Consider the following 21091-nt stretch of genomic DNA (forward strand, 5'->3'; position numbering starts at 1 on the left):
ATTACTGATGCAGCACAAATAACAAATCACCGGATCTTATGTCAATTCAGGTGGTGAGGCCAATAGATTTGTACTATGACAGAAGCTAGGGGTGTGCAAAGAGAGAGAAGTGTTTCAATAATTATCTCATGCTCTTAGGGTAGCAGCTTCTAGAGATGCTATATACAGAAATGTCTGACAGTGGAAAAAATGTAAATTCAACCTATGTTTGTTGTTTGCAGCCTAAGCTGCTGATCATTTTCTAAAAATGTTTATATTAGTTATTGGAATAATTTAATACCTTTAAAAATAATGACATTTGAGTTAAGATAAATGTATTGAATGTACTCAGTCTACAGATGCTTGTAATAATTAACTGTTGAAATTAGTTAGGTTTCTATACAATCAAAATAAAATCTAGCACTTTTGTAAATGCAATGAAAATGGGAAGACCAACAAAACCCAGTGGTGGGCCCAGTATGTCACTCTCACGTCACATAAAACTTCCTTTGACATCAATGGGAATCTTGCTTAAGAAAAGACTGCCAAATAGGAACAGAATTAGGGCTGTTGATTACTCACAGTTAACTCACGCGATTAACTAAAAAAAAAATCATGATTAAAAAAATTAATTGCGATTAATCACATGTATTAAATATTTTTGGATTTTTCTACATTTTCAAATATATTGATTTCAATTATAACACAGAATGCAAGATGTACACTCCTCACTTTATATTATTATTTTTTATTACAAATATTTGCATTATAAAAATGATAAAAGAAATAGTATTTTTCAATTCACCTCATACAAGTACTGTAGTGTAATCTCTTTATCGTGAAAGGTTTCAGAGTAGCAGCCGTGTTAGTCTGTATATCACTTGATTATAACTACAAAAGTTTTTTTTCTCCTGCTGATAATTGCTCATCTTAATTAATTAGCCTCTTAGAGTTGGTAGGGCAACTCCCAGCTTTTCATGTTCTCTATATGTGTATATATATCTCCTTACTATATGTTCCATTCTATGCATCTGATGAAGTTGGCTGTAGCCCATGAAAGCTTATGCTCAAATAAATTCGTTAGTCTCTAAGGTGCCACAAGTACTCCTGTTCTTTTTCGTGAAAGTATAACTTACAAATGTAGATTTTTTTTGTTGTTGTATAACTACACTCAAAAACAAAACAATACAAAACTTTAGCGCCTACAAGTCCACTCGGTCCTACTTCTCGTTTAGCCAATCGCTAAGACAAACAAGTTTGTTTACATTTATGGGAGATAATGCTGCCCACTTCTTATTTACGTCACCAGAAAGTGAGAACCGGCATTTGCATGGCCTGTTTTGTAGCCAGCATTGCAAGATATTGCAAGGTATTTTTATGCCCCTTCATGCTTCGGCCACCATTCCAGAGGACATGCTTCCATGCTGATGTCGCTCGTTTAAAAAAAAAGTGTTAATTAAATTTGTGACTGAACTCCTTGGGGGAGAATTGTATGTCTCCGTCTCTATTTTACCCGGATTCTGCCATATCTATCCTCAAATCTGTCATCTATCTGCCGCCCCGACCAGGAAAACCAAGAGGTCTGCTGCTTGCCAGGAGCTAGGATTCACAATGTGATGGAGACTCCGCCGAGACTCATCAAGCCCTCGGATCGCTACCCCTTCCTGATTCTCCACGTGGGCACCAATGATACTGCCAAGAATGACCTTGAGCGGATCATTGTAGACTACGTGGCTCTGGGAAGAAGGATAAAAGAGTTTGAGGCGCAAGTGGTGTTCTCGTCTATCCTCCCTGTGTAAGGAAAAGGCCTGGGTAGAGACCGTTGAATCGTGGAAGTCAACGAATGGCTACGCAGGTGGTGTTGGACAGAAGGCTTTGGATTCTTTGACCATGGGATGGTGTTCCAAGAAGGAGTGCTAGGCACAGACGGGCTCCACCTAACGAAGAGAGGGAAGAGCATGTTCGCAAGCAGGCTGGCTAACCTAGTGAGGAGGGCTTTAAACTAGGTTCATTGGGGGAAGGAGACCAAAGCCCTGAGGTAAGTGGGGAAATGGGATACCGGGAGGAAGCACGAGCAGGAGAGTGCAAGAGGGGAGGACTCCTGTCTCATCCTGAGAAAGTGGGACGATCAGTGAGTTATCTTAAGTGCCTATACACAAATGCAAGAAGCCTGGGAAACAAGCAGGGAGAACTGGAAGTCCTGGCATAGTCAAGGAACTATGATGTGATTGGAATAACAGACTTGGTGGGATAACTCACATGACTGGAGTACTGTCATGGATGGATATAAACTGTTCAGGAAGGACAGGCAGGGCAGAAAAGGTCGGGGAGTTGCATTGTATGTAAGAGAGCAGTATGACTGCTCAGAACTCCGGTATAAAACTGCAGAAAAACCTGAGAGTCTCTGGATTAAGTTTAGAAGTGTGAGCAACAAGGGTGATGTCGTGGTGGGAGTCTGCTATAGACCACCAGACCAGGGGGATGAGATGGACGAGGCTTTCTTCCGGCAACTAACAAGTTACTAGATCACAGGCCCTGGTTCTTATGGGAGACTTTAATCACCCTGATATCTGCTGGGAGAGCAATACAGCGGTGCACAGACAATCCGGGAAGTTTTTGAAAAGTGTAGGGGACAATTTCCTGGTGCAAGTGCTGGAGGAATCAACTAGGGGCAGAGCTCTTCTTGACCTGCTGCTTACAAACCGGGAAGAATTAGTAGGGGAAGCAAAAGTGGATGGGAACCTGGGAGGCAGTGACCATGAGATGGTCGAGTTCAGGATCCTGACACAAGGAAGAAAGGAGAGCAGCAGAATACAGACCCTGGACTTCAGAAAAGCAGACTTTGATGCACTCAGGGAACTGATGGGCAGGATCCCCTGGGAGAATAACATGAGGGGGAAAGGAGCCCAGGAGAGCTAGCTGTATTTTAAAGAATCCTTATTGAGGTTGCAGGAACAAACCATCCCGATGTGTAGAAAGAATAGTAAATATGGCAGGCGATCAGCTTGGCTTAACAGTGAAATCCTTGCTGATCTTAAACACAAAAAAGAAGCTTACAAGCAGTGGAAGATTGGACAAATGACCAGGGAGGAGTATAAAAATATTGCTCAGGCATGCAGGAGTGAAATCAGGAAGGCCAAATCACAGTTGGAGTTGCAGCTAGCAAGGGATGTTAAGAGTAACAAGAAGGGTTTCTTCAGGTATGTTAGCAACAAGAAGAAAGTCAAGGAAAGTGTGGGCCCCTTACTGAATGAGGGAGGCAATCTAGTGACAGAGGATGTGGAAAAAGCTAATGTACTCAATGCTTTTTTTGCCTCTGTCTTCACGAACAAGGTCAGCTCCCAGACTACTGCACTGGGCAGCACAGCATGGGGAGGAGGTGACCAGCCCTCTGTGGAGAAAGATGTAGTTCAGGACTATTTAGAAAAGCTGGATGAGCACAAGTCCATGGGGCCGGTTGCACTGCATCTGAGGGGGCTAAAGGAGTTGGCGGATGTGATTACAGAGCCATTGGCCATTATCTTTGAAAACTCATGGTGATCAGGGGAGGTCCCGGATGACTGGAAAAAGGCTAATGTAGTGCCCATCTTTAAAAAAGGGAAGGAGGAGGATCCGGGGAACTACAGGCCAATCAGCCTCACCTCAGTCCCTGGAAAAATCATGGAGCAGGTCCTCAAGGAATCAGTTGTGAAGCACTTGGAGAGGAAAGTGATCAGGAACAGTCAACATGGATTCACCAAGGGCAAGTCATGCTTGACTAACCTAATTGTCTTCTATGATGGGATAACTGGCTCTGTGGACGAGGGGAAAGCAGTGGATGTGTTATTCCTTGACTTTAGCAAAGCTTTTGATACGGTCTCCCACAGTATTCTTGCCAGCAAGTTAAAGAAGTATGGGCTGGATGAATGGACTGTAAAGTGGATAGAAAGCTGGCTAGATCGTCGGGCTCAATGGATAGTGATCAATGGCTCCATGTCTAGTTGGCAGCCGGTTTCGAGCGGAGTGCCCCAAGGGTCGGTTCTGGGGCCAGTTTTGTTCAATATTTTCATTAATGATCTGGAGGATGGCGTGGACTGCACCCTCAGCAAGTTTGCAGATGACACTAAACTGGGAGGAGTGGTAGATACACTGGAGGGTAGGGATCAGATACAGAGGGACCTAGACAAATTGGAGGATTAGGCCAAAAGAAATCTGATGAGGTTCAACAAGGACAAGTGCAGAGTCCTGCACTTAGGACGGAAGAATCCCATGCACTGCTACAGACTAGGGACCGAATGGCTAGGCAGCAGTTCTGCAGAAAAGGACCTAGGGTTACAGTGGACGAGAAGCTGGATATGAGTCGACAGTGTGCCCTTGTTGCCAAGAAGGCTAACGGCATTTTGGGCTGTATAAGTAGGGGCACTGCCAGCAGATCGAGGGACGTGATCATTCCCCTCGATTCGACATTGGTGAGGCCTCATCTGGAGTACTGTGTCCCGTTTTGGGGCCCACACTACAAGAAGGATGTGGGAAAAATTGGAAAGAGTCCAGCAGAAGGCAACAAAAATGATTAGGTGGCTGGAGCACATGACTTATGAGGAGAGACTGAGGGAACTGGGATTGTTTAGTCTGCAGAAGAGAAGAATGAGGGGGGATTTGATAGCTGCTTTCAACTACCTGAAAGGGGGTTCCAAAGAGGATGGATCTAGACTGTTCTCAGTGGTACCAGATGACAGAACAAGGAATAATGGGCTCAAGTTGCAGTGGGGGAGGTTTAGTTTGGATATTAGGAAAAACATTTTCACTAGGAGGGTGGTAAAGCACTGGAATGGGTTACCTACGGAGGTGGTGGAATCTCCTTCCTTAGAAGTTTTTAAGGTCAGACTTGACAAAGCCCTGGCTGGGATGATTTAGTTGGGGATTGGTCCTGCTTTGAACAGGGGGTTGAACTAGATGACCTCCTGAGGTCCCTTCCAACCCTGAAATTCTATGATTCATATATTTCATGTTATAGTAGTCTCTGATGATGACTCAGCACATGTTCATTTTAAGAACGCTTTCGCTGCAGATTTGACAAAATGCACAGAATGTACCAATGTGACATTTCTAAAGATAGCTACAGCACTCAACCCAAGGTTTAAGAGTCTGAAGTGACTTCCAAACTCTGAGAGGGATGAGGTGTGGAGCATGCTTTCAGAAGTGTTAAAAGACCTACACTCAGATGTGGAAACCACAGAAGCCAAACCACCACAAAAGAAAATCAACCTTCTGCTGGTGGCATCTGACTCAGATGATGAAAATGAACATTGTCAGTCCGTTCTGCTTTGGATCATTATCAAGCAAAACCCGTCATTAGCATGGACGCATGTCCTCTGGAATAGTGGTTGAAGCTTGAAGGAACATATGAATCTTTAGCGCATCTGGCATGTAAATATCTTGCTATGCCAGCTACAATAGTGCCATGAGAACACCTGTTCTCACTTTCAGATGACATTGTGAACAAGAAACAGGCAACATTATCTTCTGCAAAAGTAAACAAACTTGTTTGAGCGATTGGCTGAACAAGAAATAGGACTGAGTGGACTTGTAGACTCTAAAGTTTTACATTGTTTTATTTTTGAATGCAGGTTTTTTTTGTACATAATTCTACATTTGTAAGTTCAACTTTCATAATAAAGAGATTGTATTACACCAGTGATTCTTAACCTTTACTGCAGCCTGCAGCCCTTTGGTTCTCAAAATATGTTCTCGCACCCCTTATCAAAAATCAAAATATGTTCTCGCACCCCTTAAACCTAAAAAATATGTTCTCGTACCTCTTAAACCTAAATATGTTTTTGTATATTACAGTAATAGTTAAAAATGTATACTGTTAATAAATACATAGGTTTGATTAAACAAAGTAGTTGTACTTATGTGCCTGTGCTTAAGTTGTGTTTTCGATGATTTACCGTCTAAAAAAATCTGGCATGTCTCGCACACCCAGAAAGGGAATCTCGCACCCCCAGGGGGTGTGTGCACCCCAGGTTTAGAACTATTGTATTAGACAATAGAAAAATGCAATTTCTTCTGTTTTTTTTTTACAGTGGAAATATTTGTAATAAAATAAATATAAAGTGAGCACTGTACACTTTGTATTCTGTGTTATAATTGAAATCAATATATTTGAAAATGTAGAAAACATCTAAAAAATTTAAATAAATGGTATTCTATTATTAACAGTGTGATTAATTGCAATTAATTAATTGCTTGATAGCCCTAAAGAGAATCTTTCTTTAACTTGCTGTAAAATAAAAATAAAATTCTATTGGAAAACTTGGACATGCTTTAAAGCACAGTATATATTATCATTGTATAGTGAAAGCGAATGGAAAATTATGACATTAGTACACATTCAAGTTAGTGAGAAAATAAATTTAAAGTAGAATATCATTGCCTGTCCTAAATTAGCATAGTATTATACAAACTTTTATGTTACCAAATTTGAAATTTTGTAATTCATTTCTATCTGAGCCCCCTGCTATAATAATTCTCTGTATTGCCTGCAGCTTTTACAGAATTCAGTTATTAAGATTACATTTTCCCACCCTCTCTCTCCAGTGTTAAAAGATCTTCAGAGGCTTATATTAATTCTTTGATACCAGAAGTCAGGAGTTTTTAACCTGATGTGCTAACTCAGATTGCACCGGTGATAATACTGGAGCTTCAGGCAATTCACCTGATCCCAAAGTACAATAGTGCATTGATTTTAAGTCTCTAGTTTGCTTCATGACTTTGTACCTTTTAATATTCCTGGGTATATAATGTGCTCAGACATTCTACTCTCTGTAATTTTGGGTGAGGACAACGTTCAGGAGTTTCTCTTCTTATTATGGCTACTTGCAAAATATTTTGCTGCATTAATTAGATCCCCTGAGTCAATAGTGGTTTATGAATCATAGTTCAAAAGCAAGTTTTTTGAGTTAGTTTTTGATTATTCGGAGTATTTGATTTACTGCCCCACTGTCCTAGAACATACAACTGAATATTACTCTATCACATATATGTTTCAAATGTAGTGATGTACATCTTTGTTAGTATGCAGCAAGACATCCTTGCTTCATTTACAATGGCCTCATATGTTTTTAATCATTGCGGGGTATTTGAAATTAAAAATATCTGCAGTGTCTCAGATACCAGTGCGTAGTAAGTGTTGGTAAATGTTGACTCTTTAAATGGAGACTGCTGTATCTATTGGTTATGTGCTGAGGTGACAATGCTCCATGTAGGGCCGGCTCTAGGCACCAGCAAACCAAGCACGTGCTTGGGGCGGCACAATTGCAGGGACGGCATTCCGGGGGCGGCAGTTGTGCTCTCGTGGGGGGGAGGGTTGTTTTGTTTTTGTTTTGTTTTTGCTTGGGGCGGCAAAAAACCTAGAGTCGGCCCTGGCTCCATGGTAACAACAATTATAGCAGCCTGCATTAGAATTGTAGGAAATGTGAATCTGCGTTTGAGTCAGGGAGATGTTCATCCCCAAGGGAGGGTACAGAGGAGAGTTTTCTTTAAACATCTTGTTTGCTTTTTCTTTTGTAAAAAAAAAAAAAAAACATAAAGAAAAGCAAAAGAGAAACAAATTGTAGACTTAAAAGCATTCTGCCTTCTAAACATATTTCTCTACGTGACAGATTCTATTTATTTGTTTGAAAAACATTTTAGGTATGAAGAAAAGGACTACATTAAATAGAGAAGATACGAGACACAAACAAAACATCTTTAATAAGGGCACTCTTGGCCTTTTTCATTCCAAATCTACCTTTTTTACATTGAAACAGTTCCATACAACACTCCCGAAGGCTTTGTAAACTATTTTCAGATAAATGAATACAGAATATGGGCCAGATTATTTACTGCATATCAGGGAGCTGGTTATGGCTCCCCGATTCTCTTGCCTCAGCCCACGTTAGAGCAGCCTCTAGCCTTCTCTAACATGCACTGGCTGCCTACGGTCCTCAAGGGGACTGCAAGGGAGGGAGGAATAGCAGCCAGGTACTCCAGCTCTGTGCCTTCTGGACACTTGGGAGTGCAAACCACCTGCTTTAGACTGCCAGAGCAATCCCCTCTCATTCCCTTCCAAGAAAGCCCAGCTCTTATATTCTGATTACCTTTAGAGTACTCTGAGAGGCATATTTTAGGAGAATTGAAGCATATATTGTTAGGGGTGATGGTCAAAGTTAAAAGTGGGGAATCTGATTTATTTGTGCTTCCTGTTATTTAGTGGAATTATATATAATGGGGTTGCTGTTTCTTTTTTGATTTAGAAATACAATAAGAATTTGTCAGAGGTGCCTAGAGCATTTATTTAGGGGTGTCTTGTGGTTTTATAAATCTAAAGTGTAAATAAATGAATACATCTAGGATCTAGTGAATTTTTTTTAAGAACGATACGTTTCCCGTAGTCCCCCTGCCAATTTTTGTGGCTTTACAATCAAATTTTTCTTTTAATTTGTTCTCTCCTTTTTTATTTGTAAAAGACCCACATAAACAAAAGGAAGCTCACTTTTGACAAACTGACTTGTTACATGGGGATGCAGTGCAACTGATTATATACAAAGTGCTGCTAAATGACTGCAGTAAGCAACCTGAAAAAATAGTGGATGTGTTCTCTCTCCCCCTCCAATCCATTTTATTCATGTTAACATGTAAAATGTCAAATATGTGATTTTTAGGTGATGTCCTCTTAGTTCTATAAATGTTGGAGAAAATATCATGGGACGTCTTTGGTTTCAGTTACTTTCTTATGACTGCATGCATCCTATCCATCCGTTTTCGTTCCAGGATAATGTTTTAAACATCGTAAATCAAATCATGGATGAATGCATTCCACGTGAACGGGCCAACCGGGACTTCTGTGTTAAATTTCCAGAAGAAATACGCCATGACAACCTTGCAGGGCAGCTTTGGTTTGGAGCAGAGGTAGGTCACTGTTGTTTCTGTTATTTTGTTTTAAAGGAAGATTGGCTTATTGCATGCTGCTTGTAAAGTATATTTGAGGACTTGTATTTGAAATGTGTGGGCATAATTTCTCACAAAAAAGCATATAAACTTGTAGATCAGTATTCAAACATTTACTTTGAAAATTAATCTAATCAGTTGTTAATGTATAGTCTAAAAGTATTGTTTTATTGTGGGTTTGATATCTGTTGTGCTTGTGAAATATTTATTTTAATAACTGTTAATATCAATTTGTCTTAATTTAAATAATGCATAGATACCCTTAATGTATTAGTATTGGATACATATTTCCTGTATATTGGGTCAATTTATATTGGGAGTTGTATTTGCCATGAAGGACTATCCCATGTAGGGTGTGGAAATTCTACAGATATCCACAGGTTTTCATGTCAGAGTAGTATCCTTTATCATGAGCCAAATTTATCTCATTCCTGGAACTAAAAGTATTCTTTTAGGGCTTTCTATTCTATCTCCTTCATTTGGATTGTATTAATGGCACTAATGATTGAATTATTAGAGATGCATACAAAATAAAAGAGCACCTATCCAAGATTCTAAACGCCCTTGCCATGAATTTTGAACAAAAATTAGATTGCCTGCAGAACAATAAACTCCCTTCTCTGACTCATCTGCTTTCTCTCAAAGGCCCACCTCTACAGAAGCCTGCGTACATAGGTGTCTTGCAGTATGCTCTGACATTTAATAGGCTTGGGCTATTCTGGACTGTAGGAAAGTCTCAGGGTCCAGTGCTCAGAGTCAATAGATATATATCAATGTACATGTCCATTACTGATGTCAGGGGATGTGGAGCATGTGTAGACAAACTAACCACCCCTGAAGGCTCCCTCATGGCAGTACCCAGCATTGCAACACTTCTGCCTCCTCTCTGGGCCTTTTGCAAAACCAACTACAGTTTCTTGGCATTATCCTAATGAATCCCACAATCCCTCTGTAAATTACCACTATAATTACAGCCAGAAACTATTGCTGGGTTTTTTGCATCTGGGGTAGAAAATGCTTGAGAAAGCACTGAAATAGACAATACATTTGGAGAGAAAAGGAGTTGAACCACATTCTAAATGTTTTTCTTTGCATGTGTTACATAAAGCCCTCCTGAATCAGGCTTTCACTGGCTCTGTGCTGAACTGAGTTGCTGGTTTCAGAAAGTGTTCTATACCATGATAAGATTCTGATGATTTACTTAATTGTAAACAGAACTAGGATCCATGATCTTCCGTAAATGTACATAGTACAGGAGACTGAATGTATTTGTATAAACCACAGTGAGATTAGCATGTACATTGTATTCTTGTCAGCATCCTCATTTTGAATCTTAGTCAAACTGAGAATTGTAGCCATCAACATCTCAGACTTGACTTGACTCTGCTTTACTGTAATTATTGCTTTGGACTACCTAGAGAACAAGAACAAGAGATCTTGGGAGTGCCCTTGTATCACAAATCAGTACATCAAACTGCTGAGCAAGGTCTAGGATTACAGGTCCTCCTACAGAGCTGGAAAAATGCCTTCCATCTGCTGCTATTTGGCAGTCAAGAAAGAGACCCAAGAACAGGGATTGAAAAAAGAGAGAAAAATAAAAGCCTCAAGAATAAAATACCCTTTGTTTTTTTTAATTTTCAAAATATATTTCTATTAAATGCAGCAAGTATGATTTACTTCAACCAGGACCGGCTCCAGGGTTTTTGCTGCCCCAAGCGGTGGGGGGGGGGGGGGGGGGGGGGAGCGCACTTGCGTTGGGCGGCACTCCAGTGGCAGCTCCACCGTGCCGCTTTCTTCTTTGGCGGGAATTCGGCGGCAGGTGCTTCCCTCTGAGAGGGACCCACCTCCGAATTGCCGCCGAACAGCCCGACGTGCCGTCCCTTCCCCTTGGCCGCCCCAAGCACCTGATGCCTGGAGCCGGCCCGGACTTCAACTTACATAGTTTTCCAAATCAAGGGACCTGTCCAGCCATGGAAAATATTCTATATCTTCTGTTATATTATATAGTAAGGCTTTTGCAATCAAAAAAACGAACAGAATGTTGGGAATCATTAAGAAAGAGATAGATAATGAGACAGAAAATGTCATATTGCCTCTATATAAATCCTTGGTACGCCCACATCTTGAATACTGTGTGCAGATGTGGTTGCCCCATGTCAAAAAAGATATATTGGAATTGGAAAAGGTTCAGAAAAGGGCAACAAAAATAACTAGGGGGATGGAATGGCTGCCTTATGAGGAGAGATTAATAAGACTTGGACTTTTCGGCTTGTAAAAGAGAGGACTAAGGGGGGGGGGGATATGATAGAGGTCTATAAAATCATGACTGGTGTGGTGAAAGTAAATAAGGAAGTGTTATTTACTCCTTCTCATAACACAAGAACTAGGGGCCACCAAATGAAATTAATAGGCAGCAGATTTAAAACAAACAAAAGGAAGTGTTTCTTCACCCAATGCACAGTCAATCTGTGGAACTCCTTTCCGGAGGATGTTGTGAAGGCCAAGACTATAACAGGGTTCAAAAAAGAGCTAGATAAGTTCATGGAGGATAGGTCCATCAATGGCTATTAGCCAGGATGGACAGGGATAGTGTCCCTAGTCTCTGTTTGCCAGAAGCTGGGAATGGATGACGGGATGGATCGCTTGGTGATTACTTGTTCTGTTCATTCCCTCCGGGGCATCTGGCATTGGCCACTGTCAGTAGACAGGATACTGGGCTCGATGGACCTTAGGTCTGACCCAGTATGGCTGTTCTTATGTTCTTAAGGCTTCTTAAAAGATACAAAGTATGCCTATAAGATCTCTGTGAGCTGGTGAGCATGCACTGGCCAGTGTATGAAATAAAGGTCTCAACAGTAGCAGAAATTCAGTTCCTTTCTCCAGGGATGGGCTTATTTTTTAAACCAACCAGTCCAACGCAACTCAAAACCAGAACATTAGCTCCTGTTGCCTGGCCCCTTCTGAAGCTTTTTCCTCTTAAGGCTTCTGCCCCTGCCCACATGGACAACCCCCTTGTAGTCCTTCCCCTTGATTCTGGGTCTTTTGCAGGAGCCTTCCTGCTACCTTTAGTTCTCCCAAACTGAGCTGGCCTTTTATCTGAGGACCACAAGACCTGTAGGGACCTGGCCTCAAACCCATTACTTGAGAGTCACAGGTGAGGCTAAGACCACTTCCCTTGTAGGGCTATCCTGCACTATAACATTTTCTTGGATAAAGTACAACTTTTTAATCCATTTTTTTTAAATGTTATTTCTACAGTGCTTGGCTGCTGGTTCCATTATTATGAATCGTGAAATTGAGAGCATGGCTATGAGACCATTGGCCAAGGATCTGACCCGCAGCCTGGAGGAAGTTAGGAACATTATTCGTGACCAGGCCTTAAGGGATTTGAATCTTTACACAGAAAAAATGAAAGAGTCGCTTAAACATTTTGATGTCCTTTTTGCTGAATTTGAGTTAAGGTAACAGATTCAAAAATATATGTATCCTGAACATTGTCTATTACAGCTACACTTTCTTGTAGAAGAATCTTTCTTTTTCTCCCTTGTCACAGATTTTGAATTTCTTTAGCAGTTTATACCTATTTATAACACTGTCACATCCTTTCCCCTTCTATTCAGGTTTAAAAAAATCAATAGCCACTTAGCAATCAGAATTTGCAATCTTCAAGTACAGTGTAATCTCTACATTAGCATACTGGTATGATATTTGGGAGAGATTTTCAAAGGCACAAATGGAAGCTGTAAATCTTCCCTATTAATAATGTTGTCAGGAGAAAGACAAATAAGAGGGCACATGATAAACGTGTATACAATAATGAATAGAGAGCAGAGCAGTAGCTTCTGTTCTCCCTGTCTCATAACTCAAGAGAAAGGAGATATTTGATTAAATTAAAAGGTGGCAAATTCAAGACAGACAAAAGGAAATACTTTTCACACAAGGCACAACTAAACTCTGTAATCCATTGACAAAAACAAAGCAAGAATCAAAAAGGGATTGGAGATTTACATCCAAAACAAGAATATCCAGTATAATAGTGAATGCTGACATAAATTTAGGAAGAGATATTAAACCTCATGTTTCAGAATTAGTCAATCTCTAGCTTTATCAGAGACAGGATACTGGACGAGATGGACCATGAGTCTGATCCAGTGTGCAGTTCCTATGTCCAGTAGAGTACCAGTGACTTGTGCACAAATATTGCAAGCAAGTACTGCTTATCGGCACATAAACACGTATTTTTCAGTAATTGTACATAATTTCACACATACACTAGACTTTATTGTGCCAACGTTAGAGCCCCTTAAATTCCACAGCCTGTTGATCAGCTATGCTTTGTTAATGTAATTTCATTTGGAATAGCATTAGATAAAATTCCTAATTTTATTCAATTACTGTGCTTTCAGAAAATGCAGAGTAAACTATTCTTCAATCTAGAGAAAGCAAAAAAAAAAATTAGATGAAGATTTTATTGTTGAATATTTGTAATAGTACTTATGAAATTACTGCAGAAGTCTATGCTTCAGTAATAAATAAAGCAATTGAAATTCTTTTCATTTCCACTAAAATTGTAAAGTTCTCTTAATGAAAATTGTCAAAATTTATTGAAAACCATCAGAGTTCATTATTAAGATAATTTGACCTGCATTTCTTTTCCATTACGTTATATCTGATTGTGAAGGGGTTGAGAAAAGTAATTAAAATATACCTCTTTTTAAAATCTTTGTAGTTATGTATCAGCCATGGTACCTGTAAAGTCTCCAAAAGAGTATTATGTACAGCAAGAGGTAATCGTGCTTTTTTGTGAAACAGTAGAGAGGTAAGCACTTTTCAGAAATATGAATTACACTTTTCTTTGCTGTATTTACCTGTGATCTGGCATATTATGCAAATTTCATACCTGTAATCTTTAGGAAGCAACATTTCATTTTCCTGGTGATTGTTCAAGTAAAAAATCAAAAAACATTAGCTATTTGCAGAAATGTTTTGGCCTAACATAAAAAAAATCACTGTATTGTAGTTGGAGTGCATGGTTATGATATATACAGTTAAGGCTGACTAAGCATTTCCATTCTAGAGGCCATTTTATCTTGTACCTTTTGAGTTGAATTTTCTGGATCAGAGGCATATAGGGTTTTTTTGTTTGATTCTGGGGTTTGGTGTGATGTGGTAGGGAAAGGAGATTTGCGCAAAAAATGTTTAGGGTATTTTTTTATTTTGTTTTGAGAATGAGGGCACATACTTCTCCCATTATTAGAAAAAAATCTTGTGACTTTTATTTGGACAGCTCTAAAGACTCAGTGGTGTGGAGTACAAAGTTGAAATTTGTCAAAACATAGTCCTGGGGGAGGAGAGTGTCCATGAAAACTGGTTTTGTTTTTGACTGCATTGGGAAGTCTTAACTTGTACTTTTTTTTTTTTTTAATGACAATGGATTCAGCCTCCCAGAATTCTAAAACCAAGAGGTGTGCTTTGTGCATGTATATACATGGGGTTATGGATTATACCAAAACAATTTTGTGAATCCTGTGTCATTCAATAACGATGATTTTACCTCCCTCAATGTGGTATTTTAATATGCATGCAAACACACTTGCACTTCTGGCATTCTTTTGCTGTGTAGTCAAATTGTCTCGGTCAAAGAAAAATGGAGACAATGGCTGCCTGGTGGAAACATGGGCTTGGGAGAAGGAAAGGATGAGAGACATGGGAATTCTGAGCAGGGACTTACTCAGAGGTCTGTTTGAATGTGGCTATGTTTCGCCCCTGGGGTGGTCTTCCACATCTTCTTTCTTTGGTGGTGGTGGGGGCAGGTCACAAGGAACCAGGTGTATCCTGTGTCCCCTAGTCCACAAGGGGACAGCATCTCCTCAGGTATGGCTCATCACCAACAACTCCTCAGGAATGGCTTGTCCTTCCTTCTACAGCTAAGACTCAACAGAGAGACTGAGATGGACTCTCTCCAACACTGCCTTTGACAGTAAATCATGGCATCACATCTGTCACCAGGGGAAGTTCATTAAATATATACAGGGCTTCTTCCTACTCTTTGCAAATTTTGCACCTTGGAGTTGGGAGTGCAGATCACTGAGCCATTTGGTTTCTGTTAGGTGGAGTGGGATTGATAATAGTCAAAAGAGACAGAGTTAATGTAGAGTGAGCTTTAAATATGAATTTTCTTCCTCAGTTTGCCTGGTTTATATCACAACATTAATTTTTTCATAGTTTTTCCTATTTAATTATTCAAATGTATTTATGAACAGCTAATAAGCTGAGAACATTCTGAAAAATGATTTACAAGTATTTTATTTACCTAGAGCTTTAAAGCTTGGATACCTCACTCAAGATATGATTGATGACTATGAACCAGCATTAATGTTTACCATCCCAAGATTAGCCATTGTGTGGTAAGTATTTATAACTTTTACATTGATTTGATCTATGAATAATATTTTATTGAAAGTTTTGGTAAAGTCACATAGCAAAGTGTTTATTTGTTCACACCTGCTTGCAGCTGATTTTTATGAGCACATTCTTTCAAAGAAAGAACCAAAAAAGGCAGTAAGATCACAAAGGAATTAACAAGGAGTGGCATTAATAAAGCAACAAGTGCCAAAAGGAGAAAAGTCAGAGCAGCTAATTATGCAGACTAGGAACTGAGAGCAGCTGGTCAGACATCCCCCAGAAGGAAATGCAGAAGTGAAGGGGTTTAGAACATCACATCTTCCAAACCAGACTAGGTACTGTAAACTCATCTTTTATAAATAAATTCTTTAGATGCAAATATTTTACCTCACTGCATAAGTAACAGCTTTATCATATGGATCCATGAAAAACTGATTTTCAGTAGTAATCATTTAGTTTCCTTAGTGATACATACTAGAACCAAAGGGACCTGCCATGGAATCTGTTGGCATAGTACAGTGTAACAAAAAGTGAGTGAGGTACAGACCTGTTTCTAGAATGTGTTTACTGTATGCAACTGGATGGAATCAGAAAAATGGCATGTTACCTCTTGGCCCTTAATTTTTCTGCTCAGACTGCTGGGTGGAGCAAGCTTTTCCACTTAAATCAGTTTACCACAGTAGCACATATGAAATAAACAAGATGAATGCTCCCTAATGGATATTCTTTATTTAATAAGACAGCAATTTCTCTGGAGTAAAGGAAGCAAGGCTACAATTACTGCATTTTAATAAAGGGTTATGGTTTTTTAAAGTTTGCATCGGGGTATTAATATAACTAGAATAGTTAGAAAATAAGAAACCTTACATCCTGCATGTGTAAATTTCTCCTCCAGAAATCACTCTGACTCATTGCTCCTGTTAAGCAGAGTAATGTGCCTATAAATGTCACAACTAACTAAATAAATAAATTAATCTTAGCATCAAAAGTCAGCAAGACTATGAGAAAGTGACTGCTCATCATATTAAACACCATTCAGAGTCTGCAGTAGCAGGAGGAAAACTCATACAAAAAAAAAATAAATCTAGTCTGGCTGGAAAACCAAAGACTCTCTGAGAAATGGCCTTTGCCTATCCCAGATTAAAAATCAGTCTGGCTGCTCCCAGAACAGACAGTGAGATGAAAACAGGCATCACCACCAGCTGATATTCCTGGAAAAATTGTATCGGCCAGATACAAAGTTTCCTTGAATACTGGTAGGCCTAAAGTCTGGACTGTAGAGAGAGAAGTCTTAAAATCTAAGGAAGATACATCTACAAGGTGCCATGCTTGTTAGCATACTGTATTTCTTTAGTGAATAAAAATCTTGTTCTTTCTAGCAAGTGTTGCTAGTTAGGGTGAGATGCAGTTGGATATCTGGACTGGCAGAGAGATCAAAATCTCTGGGGATCAATTCACCCAGCTATGCAGCATTGTGTAGGGTAGGTGATGTAGCATGAAATGCAGCTACTATACAATAAATTCTTTCGCTGAATGCCTGTAAACTTAGGGCTTGTCTATGCAGCTTGACAAAGGATGCCAGAGAGGTGTGATTTGTAAAGCACACTAGTGGGCTGCACTCTAACTGCCCTATCTAGACCCTGCTGGTATGCTCTAAAAGATACCTAAAAGGCATGTTAACATAGTCCTGAACGAGGTATATTTTAGAGTGCACCAGCAGGATCTATACAGAGGAGTTAAAGCCCCGCATGTTAGAGTGCTTTACAAATCACAACCCTCTAGTGCGCTTTGCTAGTGTCATGTAGACAAGTTCTTAGGGTAAAATGACAATTTTTGCACACATGGAGGATGGGGGAGACCAGCCAGTTAAGCGAATTGCATTTTCAGTACTTTAGTTTAATCTTCACTCTGGATCCTGAGGTTTCATTATTGGTTAGAGTCTTACACAAATTTTAAAATGTTGGTATGTTTTTACTATTAAATTATTTAACTTGAAAATAGTCTGCTACTGGATTATTTTAGTCATAAACCATTTTGAACCCTTAATCCTCTGTTTGATAACAAAGCATTAGTTTAAGATATACTTATCAGGATCACTTTCTGTTAAGCTTGCTTACCTGGCATTGATATGCTGTACACATTATACAGTATATGTTGCATAATGTCATACCAGATGTCTGTGAACTTGTAACCTAAGAGCTGGTTTGCAATGTTAAGATATAGATTTTTGTTTCTTTAAATAGTTTTGTTTTCATTTCCTTTTCTTTTTCATTAGCCACTAAGCTTCCTTTCAAAAATAATCAGTGAGATAAGAACAAGTAACAGAATTAACCTATAGCAGGGAAAATTTTGGTTAAAATAGGGAAAAATTAGCTACAAGAACAGCTGAGCAATAGAACAAGTTACCTGTAAAGGCTGTAGAATTACCATCATTGGAGATTTGAAGCATAGATTAGCTAGTGCTCTGTCAATGCTGGTTTGGGAATAATTAGGTCAACTTGACCATAATATAGGAGTGGGGGAGAAAAGCAATGGTCTAAATCAGGGATTCTCAAACTTCATTGCACTGAGACCCCCTTCTGACAATAAAAATTACTACATGACCCCAGGACAGGGGACCGAAGCCTGAGCCCGCCCAAGCCCCACTGACCTCGGGGTGGGTGGGGGAGGTTGAAGCCCAAGGGCTTCAGCCCCAGGCAGGGGACCTATAACTTGAGTTCCAGTGTGCAGGGCTGAAACCCTCAGGCTTCAGCCTTGGGTGGTGGGGCTCGGGCTTCGGCTTAGGCCCTGGGCCCCAGCAAGTCTAAGCCAGCCTTGGCGAACCCATTAAAATGGGGTCGTGACCCACCATTTGAGAACTGCTGGACTAAATCATTTATTAAAGGACCCTTAGAATTCTACTAGTTATAACAATATGAGAGAGAGAGAGCGAGAGAGAGAGAGAACTGGAGACATTGGTTCCACCATACTGAATATTACGTTATCACTTGGTCCATTTAAAAATATTCAGGATTCTCCAGTTCTCTGCAGTCCAGTTTCTCTCTCAATTCTGATTACATACTACTGGACAAGTTTACATGTAATGCTTTTTTCCCTGCCATTTCAAGGAGGGTAGGGATGGGTGCATAGGTGTGTCTGTCTTTCTCTCTGTCTATATCTGTTTATATTTGTTGTTGGTTGTCAGTGCAGTAAAACTCTCAAAGGTTTGTCCTCCCATCAATGCACTAGGATTTAAAGGTGTAACTTCCTCACTTAAAGCACCCATGGCACCTTCTCTAGCCTGCTGTAAACTTTATCCTAAAATTTTATTACAAGCGGTTCCTCTAAATCCCCTCAAAAGTTCCTATTTTTCCCTGCCACAAGGTGGGGTAGCATGTGAAGTCCCATATCATTTGGTGCCAGAGGAGTGCCTATTGACTATAACTTGGATAACTACTCTTCTTCAGACTCATCGATAATGAACCACTTTTCCAGACATTCTACTACATGGTGTTCATGTTTTAGAACAGTGGTTCTTAACCTGGGGTGCACGCACTCCCGTGGGGTGCGAGATGCCCTTTCTGGAGGTGCAAGACATGCCAGATTTTTTTATAAGGTCAATCATCGAAAACACAAATTAAGCACAGGCACATAAGTACAATTACTTTGTTTCATCAAACCTATGTATTTATTAACATTATACATTTTTTAACGATTACTGCGTTAAATTTTAACTGCAAAATTTAAATAAATATATAATTCTATCTCTTTCATTCTATAGTTATGATATATCTAGGTTTAAAGAACTGACCTACTTGAACGATTTTTGATAAGGGGTGTGAGAACATATTTTTGAGAACCAAAGGGGTGCAGGCTGCAGTAAAGGTTAAGAACCACTCTTTTAGAAGATGAACAGTAATTGCTGCCATTCAGTTTGTAAAGACATATGGGACTATCCTTATGCTGAATGGCATGAACTTGCATGGCAGCTCTAATGTTGATCTCTATGCGTCCGAAGAAGTGAGGTTTTTACCCACGAAAGCTTATGCCCAACTAAATCTGTTAGTCTTTAAGGTGCCACCAGACTCCTTGTTGTTTTTGTAGATACAGACTAACACGGCTACCCCCGATACTTGACACAATGTTTATCTTTTTACTTATAAATGTCTGTCCATTTTAAGTCCTCTAGGAACATGTACAGTAGTAATAAACTAACTGAAAAATAACATACTGACCAATGCCAATCAACACAAACTGCATCTAATGCTGGATAACTCAGAGGAATGTTTTTAAATTATTTAATAAGAGATAGCAATATTCTGTTAAAAATCCTGATAATTGACAATTAAAAAACGTACTGAGGAACTTGTCGAGGAACAAACCCATTCGAGGGGAGCGGACTAAATGAATTCAGCTTATTCCACCTCAGTCTACTAGAATTAAAGGCTATGAAAAATGAAATGTGTATCTCATTCCAGTATTTAAAGGCATGTGAGTAATAATAAAGTGAGACAGTCCAAAGGCCTCATGTTAGTAGAATTGGGCCAAATATCTCATCTTTGTTTCACAATATTTTCTCTCTTAAATTGTGAAAACTTTTACAAAACTTCTGGAAAGTATTTTCAAGCAGAAGTGTCTTTGTATGTTTACTGAGATATTGCAAAAATGTGCCTGATAACTTGATCCTATAAGGTGCAGAGCACTCTGGCCCTGATCCAGCAAATCACTGAAGCAGCCCCACTGAACAGGGTCAGAGTACTCAACTCTTTGCAGGACTGAGCTCTGAGGGTGCGTCTACACTGCAGGATTCTTTCGGTGGCATGTGTGTTCACGGATGGCATGCTGGAGCCATTCTCCACTGAAAAGGCCCCACTGTGGAAGCCATTCTCCATTGCAGGAAAAGACTCTGGTACCAGGGAAATGCTCCAGCAGTAGAGGACAGTGGGGAAAGGCTGCCAGCTTCCTGCTGCTGGAGCTCTCCTCTGCCACAGGGAAAGAAAGACTCCAGTGGTGGGGAAAGGCTCTGGCGAGGGTGGAGCAGCAGGGAAAAGTCTGAGCCTTTCCCCTGCTGCCTACCCCCTGTCAGAGCCTTTCCTTGTCGGGTGGCAGTGGAGAGAAACTGAACCCTTTCCCCACTACCAGTGACTTTCACTGACGTGTAGCCACACAACGCAGTATGCTTTTTTTCACCGAAAGTGGTGTGTAGTGCAGAAGTAGCCTGAGAGTGGCTCTGTCCAAAAAAAAAGTATTTCACCTGAAATGAGTTTCACAAAAGCATACGAGCAAAACAATATAAAATGGTTCACCCTTTCCGAAGTGGCAAAAATTCATATTTGATTGCTTTCAGAATGAAACATTCCCATGAAGTTTTGTCTTGTTGATTATATCACCAATGGGTTGCATGAAATCTAAGATCTCCCTCTCATCTAATTTCTATAGTTCTTCACTCCCTGAAGAAATTCAGACAGAACCATATCTGAAAGGTGCTAATTTTGTAACATAATTACTGGCCCAAGGAACATGGGTTTGCAGCAGTTAAAAATTTAGCCTGAGCAGACTCTAGTTTCTATCCAGAGAAAAGGTAATGCTTATTTTTCTAGACAAGACTTTAGTACCTGAGTCAGCAGCAATTAATTCATTGATGGCAGTCTGTCTCCTGAAATAAAGAAACTAAAGAATTAAAATTGGGTCTGCGGTAACTGGAGAATTGAGGTCTTCAGCCAGAAAGGATTTGTGAAAGGTGATTTTCAAATAGAAT

At 39.9% G+C, this 21091-nt stretch overlaps 1 protein-coding gene across 3 annotated transcripts in view; it reads left to right on the forward strand.

Moving 5' to 3' along the window:
- The window catches only part of ZFYVE28 (zinc finger FYVE-type containing 28), a 288813-nt gene that overhangs the window by 186867 nt on the left and 80855 nt on the right, over positions 1 to 21091 (forward strand). For all 3 annotated transcript variants that reach the window (XR_003369620.2, XR_003369619.2, XM_026648078.2), the window contains exons 3-6: positions 8773 to 8910; positions 12208 to 12410; positions 13679 to 13768; positions 15267 to 15356. Coding sequence is in view for 1 of the 3 variants with exons in the window: in XM_026648078.2 (XP_026503863.1) it covers positions 8773 to 8910; positions 12208 to 12410; positions 13679 to 13768; positions 15267 to 15356 (521 nt within the window). In the remaining 2 variants the exon portion in view is untranslated. The remainder of the gene's footprint in view (positions 1 to 8772; positions 8911 to 12207; positions 12411 to 13678; positions 13769 to 15266; positions 15357 to 21091) is intronic.

The sequence above is a fragment of the Terrapene carolina genome, unplaced genomic scaffold (genome assembly GCF_002925995.2).
Source record: "Terrapene carolina triunguis isolate 2854851 unplaced genomic scaffold, T_m_triunguis-2.0 Scaffold66, whole genome shotgun sequence".
NCBI lineage: Eukaryota > Metazoa > Chordata > Testudines > Emydidae > Terrapene > Terrapene triunguis.